The 11418-nt window shown below is 39.9% G+C and overlaps 1 protein-coding gene across 1 annotated transcript in view; it reads left to right on the plus strand.

Annotated features, from left to right (window-relative positions):
- Window positions 1-11418, plus strand: part of enpp6 (ectonucleotide pyrophosphatase/phosphodiesterase 6) — a 131788-nt gene that overhangs the window by 118836 nt on the left and 1534 nt on the right. Inside the window, exons 4-7 of the mRNA XM_037675452.1 lie at window positions 2587-2728; window positions 2808-2987; window positions 6626-6763; window positions 8070-8199. Coding sequence (XP_037531380.1) covers window positions 2587-2728; window positions 2808-2987; window positions 6626-6763; window positions 8070-8199 — 590 coding nt within the window. The remainder of the gene's footprint in view (window positions 1-2586; window positions 2729-2807; window positions 2988-6625; window positions 6764-8069; window positions 8200-11418) is intronic.

Genomic DNA, 11418 nt, shown 5'->3' on the forward strand with positions numbered 1-11418 from the left:
TAAACTTGTTTGCGACTGTCTCCGACTTTTGACCGACATCACTCCTTTCTCATTTCAGACAGAAGATCAAAAATGCATAATTACTTTGTAACATAGACATTTAACTTGATTTCTACTTTGAATGAGGATTAAAAAATCATTAATACTGTTTCACAGTTGATTTAAAATGATTGGTTCAGGATACAATTAGAAAGTCTCTGGATGAGCTAATTTGTATTTCTGGATTCAAATCAATGAAATAACAGTTCCTGTCCCATGAAGGTCTTCAGAGGCAGGTCTTGATCGGAGGCTTAGTTCACTACATACTTTTACCCTGGTTGGTTTAATTTCACAGACGTGTTCGAGTTCCCCCATCTTTTAATTCATTTTAACCTGTAACAACTCAAAAATCCTGCAAGAAAAAATAAAAAACAAAACACACGGCTCCAGTCTGTCTCTGCTCTAGACAAAACGACACGATAACCCACACACGAGACTGTGGTAAATGAAAAACATCCTTGACCTGTCACATTATCTTCAGAGAGGTCTGTGTGTGTTCATCTACTCACATCAACTTGAGGGCGGAGATTTTCTGTTTTCTGTCTGGGCTCCCACCTTGAAATGCTCCTGTTGGTCTTTAAAAGTTATTTAAATAAAATCATCTTAATATAACAAGGTCACTTACCAATTTTGGCCTGATGTTTGATTCCTCCCGCCTTAGGTTTTTATAAGTCTGTGTACATTTGCTGTTATTTAAGTGACCTTGTACTAGGCAGCTGTGGATATTTGTTTCCACTCTTAATTGTCTGTAAAGTAACTTATATTAGTTCCACAATAACAAACATACAATCATTCATACAGCAGATCCTCACACTCTAACATCATTCATGCAACAAATATACATGGCATTAACAATGTTATATTTCCTTATACCTGCCTAACTAAGGTTCTTGCCTGTCCCTCAACTTATAAAAACACATTTCCCTCACTGCCTATTCTAAAGACTTCTAGTTATCCCTATCTTAGCCATAACAACACCTCATAAATTCTTAGGTACCTCAGATCAATGTCTAGGGATCATCCATATTTAGTTGTACATTTAAAGATTCTGCCGTCCCAATTAGCGCAGCCTCGACCGAAAATAGACGAGAATAAAAATGTATATAAAAAATATATATAAAAACATCTACGTCGCTCGGGGATGCACAACTGGTCAGTCTGTATTTCTTTGCTACAGACCTATGGAACTAACATAAACAGAACCTTGAGGCCATCACTTTCTTTCGAGGAGGCAGTAATTCTCCCCACAGGCACCCAAAACCACATAGGGTTTCTTCGAACTGTCACATGACCACACCTCTTGACACTGTCCAGACGTCCAAGTTTTAACGCGTTTCTAATAAACAGTCTAGAAACAGTCTGCTCCGACTCGGTCACCTGCCACTGTGTCACCATTAAACAATAAAAACGAGCTGCCACTTCTACAGACGAGAGGAGGGTTTCGGCACCAGCTGTTGCATTATGGGAGCCGACTGCGGGTCATCAGTCACTGCAGCTAGCTACGGCTAGCTGTGGGCCTCAGGCTTCCTCTCTGACCCTGGACCCTCAGCCAGCCCCCACCGCTTCCTTTGGTTCTTTCTCTCTCAGAAGTGGCAACTCATACTATGAATAAATCAAGGAAACGTCAATTAAGTTTAATCAATTTTATTAAAAAAGGCAGGAAAAAGATTACAAATCACAGCGCTGGACTCTCCGGACTGTGACATGTTCACAGACCCGGAAGAGCCTTGAAGTCCCGTGTCCTTACTAATTTATGGGGTCCTGTGACTCCTCCTTTTGCAGAAGGGGAGCTCATCTTATCAGTGTATGAGGGGGCGTGGCTAAGTGTGGTCTTATGTGGACTGACGTGTTAGGAAAAATATGAGACAGTGCTTCAAAGCCTTTCTACGTGATGTGGCAAGCAAATTAAACTATTTGAATGATATTGAAATCCCAGGGAGACTCTCTTGAGAGCTGCTGGCCTAGTTTAACCCAGTCAGAACCGGGTCATAATTTCATAATAATCCCGTCTCTGAGCAGATCAAAACCATAGGACCAGTCTAATTAAGAAATATCTTAACACAACCTTACTTAATGAGAAGAATAACTACTGGATGTCCGGCCCCTGAGCTCTTGGCTTTCATTAACGGTGCCCCCCCCCCCTCCCCGAGCAATTGAATAGTCCTGATATAGGACAGACGATGTCCTCTGGATGGGAGATGAAACGTTTCTCAGTTAAAGGAACTGGTCCAGATGATATGATTTAACCTGTTTTGTAGCCCCAATATAGAACATTTGTCATAAGAAGACTTGACCAAAGTCAAATTTTTTTATCATAAAAGGTGAAACAGGAAGTTGGAGACTGTCCATCCACTGAAATCTGGTCACATGGTCCCAGCAGATCATTCACGTGACATTTGGATTTATTTAAGTTTTTTTCTCAAGCGCCTGGGCTTAAAGGAACTCATATATTTGAAGTTGTGTAATGCTTTTTCCTCTGCCGAGTCTTTCAATACGCTTCATTTTCTCCCTGGTGACAGCAGAAACATCAAATATTTGTTTGTTTAGCTCAGGCAACGCAGACATGGCCGCTGTGTATTATGAGAAAATAGATGTGGAAGGACATCACTTTGGACCAGACTCGCAGCAGGTCCGAACAGCTGTCCAACACCTGGATCTTGTCATACAGATCCTCAACAGAAAAATCAAAGTAAGATCGCAACTATTCTTTCAATCACAAGACATTTCTATGTTTTCTGTTGGCTTATTTTCTGTGTTTACTCTTGCAGGAGACCAACATGGCGAAGCAGCTGAACGTGATGATATTTTCTGACCATGGAATGACAAAGATCCAGTGGATGGAGAAGGTCATAGAGCTGGACAAGTATGTCCACATGTCAGACATTTCAAAGATGATGGACAAAGGTTCAGTGGTCAGTCTGTGGCCCAAAAATAACGCATTCCAACAGGTAACCCACCGTATCTGCTCTTATCCTTTTTGATATGCCCTTCCAAAGGCAGACTGATGGTACATCTCCATCCAGCCAATAACTTCTGATTCGCTCAAAATAATTAAACCAAAACTGGTACACATTTCTGAATCCTGATGCTGCTCAATAATCCAGGTAGCTAAATTAACAAGGTGAAGTCAGGTCCTCTGGACGGATTCTTCTTGTTGAAACGTTTTGCCTTTTATCCAAAAGTCTTCTTCAGTTTGAGGAGCTGCAACAAGCTCAGTCTTATTCATTCATTCAACCTTTATTTAGACAGGTAAATCCCATTGAGCCTCTTATAAGCAGCACCTTCTCATAGTGGATCAACCAGTCTGCTGGTGACAGCCACAACTAGCTGTTCACATACACCAGCAGTTCATGCTCAATAATCCAGGTTATAAATCCAACAATGTTCAGTCAGGTCATCTGGACGGCTTCTTTTTTTCTGAAATGTTCCATCCTTCATCCAGAGAACTTCTTCAGTCCGAGAGGCCACAAACAAACTGGAGTCCCACAAATACTGCACTCCCATAGTGGGAAAAAAAAAAACAGTTTGCTGGTGATAAGATGGTTTCTGGGGCCCTCCCTCTCCCCCATCACTCCTCTCTTCTAGCTGTTCACATGATAAAAGAGGACCATCAGCCTGTTAGTGCTCTGATGGCCACTTGCTCTTCCCAGAGGGCTGAGTGATACTAGCAATAACAGCATTGTAAGAGGGGGACAGTTGAACACAAAGGCTCCACCCCTGTTTAATGATGGACGGTTTCTTTTCACAAAGATGGCCTCCTTTACTCCTTTCTCAAACCATCGTTCCTCTCTATCCAGGATGTGAACATCTTCACCCCTGAAAGAGTGACCGCTGACCTGGAGATGAGTGTAGACCACAGAGTCCTGGCCTGATGATGTTGCTCTTCTGTGCTGGTCCATCCTTTTGGCCAGTGGCTGTTTAGTTTCCCCGATGTTGATACACATTTATACCACCACAAGACAGGGTGTCACATAATCTCTTCATCATCCCAGTTCTGAGGTCAAGGTCACAAATCAAGGTCAAATGTTATAAAAGGTCTTTGTTTGTCCTGGCCATTGCTGTAGATTGCTGTGTAATACCGGTAGTTTGTCAACGAGTGACTGATGTGCCATTTTTTCAGTTTGCGTTTTGGCTGTTTACAGAGATTGTTTCAGTGGTTTTTAAGGATTTTCTCACTCTGGGATCTGCTTTAAAACATACTTATTAAGAGCTCCTAAGTGTTTGTATTCATATGGACACAAGGCTGAAACAGTCAGGATTCTGGGTTTTTCTGCAGTTTCTCCCACAATTAACTGCTACTGCTCTGGACAGGGTAGAGTTGTTGCTCGTGACCGCTGGTTGAGACGTACCTTACTTAAGACTGAGTTAAGTCTTAATTTTACTGGGACTGTTGAACATCACATAATGACAAGTCCGGCTTCCATGCTTGTGTTTCACCTCTCTTCATTTCCAAAATGAATTAATGCTAAAAAAATTTAACTGGGCGTCACAGGGTCAGCCTTCAATTGGTTCAGATCCTACCTCACTGACAGATCCTTTTGTGTCTCCATCAAGGATTTTAGTTCCGCAGAGGTAGAGCTTAAATGGGGGGTTCCGCAGGGGTCCATTCTGGGTCCCCTCCTATTCTCTTTATACCTGCTACCGCTTGGTGCTATTTTCCGGAAACACAGCATGCCCTTCCACTTCTATGCCGATGACTGTCAAATTTACTTCCCCTTAAGACACAATGGCACATGCTCTATTCAACCTCTGCTCGACTGCCTGGCTGACATCAGGGACTGGATGGCTTTAAATTTCTTAAGTTTCAATGAAAAGAAGTCTGAAGTCATGTTGTTCCCTCCCAACGACACGATCACAAATCACTGCATCGACCTCTCTGCTCTAACCCTGTCAGAAAAACAATGAGTCACTAATCTGGGAGTGATAATGGACCCTTCCCTGAAACTTAACAATCATGTAAACATGATTGTTAAATCATGTTTCTTCCAACTGAGGCGGCTGTCTAAACTGAAGCCCATATTGTCCAACAATAACCTGGAGACAGTAATACATGCATTCATTACATCTAGGCTTGATTACTGCAATTCACTCCTGTTTGGTATCAGTCAGACCTCCATTGCACGACTACAACTGGTCCAGAATGCAGCAGCCCGATTTTTAATCAGTACAGGCAAAAGAGAGCACATTACACCAGTTTTGACCTCACTGCACTGGTTACCGGTTCACTTTCGAATCCAGTTCAAAATACTGATGTATGTCTACAAATTACTGAACAGTTTCGCTGCCCCCCCAATCTCTCTGATCTGCTACAACTGTATGTCCCACCACGCTCCCTGAGGTCAGCGGACCAGTTGCTCCTCACAGTGACAGGGCCTTCTCTGTAGCAGGACCAAGACTCTGGAACGAGTTACCTGTGCTTGTCAGACAGGCCCATTTAAAAACTCACTACTATTCAGTAGCTTTTAACACCAGATGATCTGTGTTTTGATCCTGTATACTCCACACTGGTTAGTCATCATTATCTGCATCGTTTTCATGTCTATATTCTGATTTACCTCATTTTATTTTGCTTTGTGTTACCTGTTGTTTTGTCTGTACAGCACTTTGGTTGGCCTTGTCGCTGTTTTACATGCTCTATAAATAAAGTGGTATGGTATGGTAACTGTGTTTCTTCTGTTTACTCCTGGAAATCCTTGCATTCATCCCTCTGGAAGTCATTCCTCTCTCTATCGCTGAGTATTTCTTCAGATCCAGAAAGAAGAAGTCAACTCAGTCTACTCCTATAATAATAATAATAATAATAATAATAATAATAATGAATTTAGTTTGTAACGCACTTTTCATTAACAAAAATCTCAAAGTGCTACAAAATGCAACCAAAATCAATGATAACATCAACTAAAATCAATGATAAAATCAACTAAAATCAATGATAAAATCAACTAAAATCAGTAATAAAATCAACTAAAATCAGTGATAAAATCAACTAAAATCTGTGATTAAATCAACTAAAATCAGTGATAAAATCAACTAAAATCAGTGGTAAAAATCAACTAAAATCAGTGGTAAAATCAACTAAAATCAGTGATAAAGTGATAAAATCATGTGGAGGCTGAATAGGCTTGCTTAAAAAGAAAAGTCTTTAAGCCTTTTTTAAAGTCAACCAATGATTGTGGAGCTCTCAGATATTCAGGTAGGGAGTTCCAGAGGCGGGGGGCAGCCACACAGAATGCTTAATCTCCCATGGTCCGTAATTTAGTTCGTGGAAGGAGAAGGAGATGACTGTTCTGTGATCGTAGGGACTGGGTGGTCCACTGCTCACATGATTACCTCACCTGCTAAACTCTACAAGTCCTCCTGGACTTCTCGTCCTGATCTTGACCAATAACCCCATAACCTAAAATACAGTCTTGACAAGATCTAAATATTTTTAATTTGTGTAACTCTTCAGTCTGGATTTTCCATTTTGTATGGTATACAATAAACTTCATCATAAGTGGTGTATTTTGAATTGCTTCATACTGTCAAACTTTGTTTAGATTTGTTTTGTTAATCAGGTTTTGTGTGCACTTGTGTGTTTTACCAGGTCTACGCTGCTCTGACCCGGGTCCCTAACATGCATGTTTACACCAGAGAAGAGATCCCTGAACGATTCCATTACAAAAGAGGGAAGTTTGTGTCCCCCTTGACTTTAGTGGCCAATCCAGGCTGGTTTATCATTCAGGTAATCATTAACAATCCACACATATGTTCACGTTTTATTCACCTGCTTGTTTTGGAAATAGGAGAAAATTCAAAGTGAAGGTTGAAAAATACACGTTGGCACAAAAAACAGAGCAGTGGTTCCCAATTTTCTCAGCTTCTGAATGTAAAATTTTTATTTAAAACGTTTAACTTTAACTTTTAATCCACATTACTGCTAAATAAACAATACAAACCTAATAATAATGTTGCAATGGTGGTTTTACCCAGAGAATGTATTCAAAAGCAGAAAATTTAGGGTCATCCAGGTTTTTATGTCTTTAAGACATGCTTGTAGTCTAAGTAACTGATTGGATTCCTTGGGTTTCATGTACAAATATAACTGTGAATCATCAGCATAACAATAAAAATGTATCCCATTCTGTTTAATAACATTACCTAATGGAAGCATATACAAGGTAAAGAGTATTGGTCCAAGCACTCAACCTTGAGGAACTCCATGAATAACTTTGGTGTATCCATCCATTATCTTTACCCGTTTATTCCATTTTGGGTCACGGGGGTCGCTGGTGCCCATGTCCAGCAATCACTGTGCGAGGGGCGGGGTACACCCTGGACGGGTCGCAAGTCCATCACAGGGCCACATAGAGACAAACGAGACAAACAACCATTCACTCTCTCACTCACACCTAGGGACAATTTAGAGTTACCAATCAGCCTAACATGCATGTTTTTGGTCTGTGGGAGGAAACCGGAGTACCCGGAGAAAACCCACGGATGCACGGAGAGAACATGCAAACTCCACCCAGAAGGCCCCTGGACTGGGGTTTGAACCAGGGACCTGTTCGCTGAGAGGCAGCAGCTCTACCAGTTGCGCCACCGTGCTGCCCAACTTTGGTGTATGATGAAGATTAATTATTTACATTTACAAATTAGAATCTATCAGATAAATATGACTTAAACCATTTTAGAGCTGTTCCTGTAATTCCAATATCCAATATTAAAAGATAATGGATGGATGGAATTTTATTCCGGTAGATCTTTAGTACCCACACTTGGACCCCAATTTTGGGAACCGCTGCATTAAACTAGGGCATCAAATGTTAGGCCATGCTGTATACGCTGAAAACCTTTCATCTTTGGGTCTAAATTGTTTAATCCAGCATTATTTTATGAGCTATCAAGAAACAGTTTCATCCAGTTCTGTTGGTACCGTTCAGCAGCATCAAACCTACGTTGTTCTGCTTAAGACCTTCAAACTCTGTTTAATCAAACTAAATGCTATTTTTGTTCTCATGTCTGTGGTTTTTTTTTTGTTCTCTCTGTAGAACAAGAACAAACTTCCTTATTGGAAAAATGACTCTGGGGCTCTGGAGCCCTCAGGATGGCAGAATGGCTGGCATGGTTTTGATAATGACTTTCTTGACATGAAAGGCTTCTTCTTGGCAGCAGGATCTGGTAATAACTACATTTTACAATAACTGCAGTTTGTGATTCATCAGCACCTTTTCATACTACACTGTGGCTAAAATCAGTGGTGTGCATTGTCATTTTGGGGCCCAAGGCAAACCTTTCTAAAGGGGTTCTCCCCCAAGTCTGACCAGTAGGACCTGAGGATGAAAGCTTCTGTAGGGCTGCCACAATTTTCATACTGCAATACTGTGAATCGGACAGTAGGACAACACCAGTTTTTCCTGCTTTAATAAAATACAACTACTCATTAAAATATTGGAAAAAACTTTGTTTTATTATTATAATTAAAAGTGCTAAAGCAAGTCTTACCATAACAGTCAACATCACTAATCAATCAATCAATCAATCAATTCAACTTTATTGTCCATAACATTCAATGAAATGGAGATTTGTCTTTGACATCTGGCTTATAAAACAAAATAAAAATGTGATTAAAAACTCTAAAAAACTTCAAACCAAACTTTGCTAAATCAATTAAAAACATTCAGTTAAAACCATTCTAAAATACACAATACATTAAAATATGAAAACATCCCAGCAGTTTGTTATGTGAGGCTGCGTTTAAATAGGACCTTGTTAAGTACATTCACCACAGAGGGAACAAATGACTTTTTGTACCCATTTTTCTTTGCTAAAGGAACCAGGAGTCTTCTGCCAGATGGTACCAACCTGAATAATGGTTGCAGTGGATGAGTTGGGTCATTGTAAACCTGGATTGCCTTTTTTTTCCAGAACCTGACTGTACAGGTCTGTAAGTGTCATTTGTTGATGACCAATGACTTTATTACCTTGTTTGACCACCCGGGACAACTTGTTCCTGTCTCTGGCTAGGAGGTTCCCATACCATGAGATAATATTTAATGAAACAACAATTTCAACCAGTGACCTGTACACCAACTGCAAAGTAATTTTGCTTGCATTAAAGCTCCTTAGCTTATACAGAAGGTGGAGACGCTGTCTAGCTTTTTTTGTAAATATAGTCGGTGTTGGGTTCAAAGGTCAACTTGTTGTCAATTATTGTTCCAAGGTATTTAAAATCAGTCACCTGCTCTACTTCCTGCCCTTTTATAATAGAAGGCCTAAAAGTAGGTCTGGTGCTGGCTGCTCCCCATCTACCTCCCAAACAAAGTTCCTTGGTTTTACTGACATTAAGGACCAGAAAACTGTCATCAAACCAGGCAGAGAGCTGATCTCTGAGCTGGGAGTAGGAGGGACTGTTGGTGTCTTTCAGACCAGCAACTAGAGCAATGTCATCAGCATACTTAATTAATGTGAAATCTTTACTGTTGTGTTGCAACTCATTTGTGTATATAGAGAATAAAAGTGGCGATAGCACGCAACCATGTGGAACACCAGTGTTCAAGACCCTACAGTCAGATAGAGTGTTATCAACACAAACTCGCTGGGGTCTTCCTCTTAAAAAATTGCTAATCCACAACACAAGATGGCTGCTGACATTTAGATCACATAGGCATTTTAGAAGTATATGTGGCTGAACCGTATTAAAATCAGATGAAAAGTCCATGAATAATATGCGAACAAATGTCTTTGGGTTGTCTAAATGATTATGGACCTTGTTGAGGAGGGAGAGAGTGGCATCCTCCACCCCTTGGTTAGTCCTATATGCAAACTGCAAAGGGTCCATATGCTCAGCTGTAACGGACATGAGTTCTCTGCTCACTAAGCACTCCATACATTTGCATAATACAGATGTGAGGGCAATTGGTCTGAAGTCATTCAGTGCCTTTGCATGTGTTATTTTGGGCACCGGACAATAGTTGACATTTTTCATGCTTGTGGGACAAAGCTAGTGTTAAGAAACAACTCAAATATCTGTTTGAACACAGGACCCAGCTGTGTGGCACATTCTTTTAATACCCTTCCCTTAATCCCATCTGGCCCAGCTGCTTTATGAGGATTGATGTTCTGAAAAATTGAAATTACCTCTTTCTCCTGTAATTCCACAGGAGTTGGTGTCAAGGCTGCACAGAAAGAGTCAATCTCATCACTGAAGTCATGGATGTCAAATCTTGAATAATGAACATTTAGTTTATTTGCAAGACCAAAAGGGTCAGTGTGCTGAAGGGAATCTTTTTGTTTCCTCCCCATTATTGTGTTCAGTCCCCTCCAGGCATCTCTTGCATTGCCATTACTCAGTTCCCTCTCAACTTTATCTTTATAATTTATTTTAACTTTCTTAATCATGCAACTTATTTCCTTCTCTAGTTCCCTCATCTTTTGCACGTCTCCTCCTCTAAAAGCTGCTTTGTTTTGGTTTAAAAGATGCTTCATTTCTTTATTTACCCAAGGTTTATTATTAGGGTAAAATCTAACTGTTTTTGTTTTGATAATATTGTCCACACAAAATTTAATATAACTGGTGATGGTAAAATTCAGCAGTTCAGAGTTTTCAGCAGAGACCTCCTAGCTGTCAATGATGTACAAACTATTAATGACAGGGAAGAGGTGGGCAGTATTGTACAAATATAATATTTTCCTAAATTAGCAGATTTTCATAACTTTACATCACTGTTCTTTTGGTGTCATATTGCATACTCCTCTGACAGGACACAGTTGTAAGATCATTGTGGAAAAGTCAGTGTGTTTGAGAGAGGTGGTACTTGAAAGCAACTCTAAATATTGGTCCATTGTAAGTGTGGACAGGGACCTGAACTGGATGAAGGACGATGGACAGCAAGATGTCCAGGCAAGATGTCCAGACAGGGAGACACATATAAGGTGTAAAAGGACAACAATAAAAAGTTATTTTATCTGTAAAACTTGTAATTTGTCCCTTGCCTTTTTGTATTTTCAATTTATAATGTTATTTGCACAACATATCAGTCTGAAGAGAGAGGAAAGTGAATGAGTGTAACTGCAATTGTGAAAAGGTTAGAAATGTAAAAATAAAAATGAAAGTCCTATAATATGATGAATCATATAAAGCCATATGTGTGTGAGGGGATTCATTCATTCAACCTTTATTTATACAAGTTAATCCCATTGAGCCTCGGGCACTCATTTACAAGAGAGACCTGATTTCTTAACAAAGAGTGATGATAACAGAGGAAAACAACGACAGCAATTGACAGTCATAAAAGAGGCATACAAATGTTTTTTTTTTCATTTTATTTTATTACAAATTAAAATAAAATGGCAACCAAATGGACAGTCAAAAAGAAAAAGTAGCAAAAAAAAAAAAAA

Source organism: Nematolebias whitei, chromosome 4 (genome assembly GCF_014905685.2).
Source record: "Nematolebias whitei isolate Nwh7 chromosome 4, NemWhi1, whole genome shotgun sequence".
Lineage (NCBI taxonomy): Eukaryota > Metazoa > Chordata > Actinopteri > Cyprinodontiformes > Rivulidae > Nematolebias > Nematolebias whitei.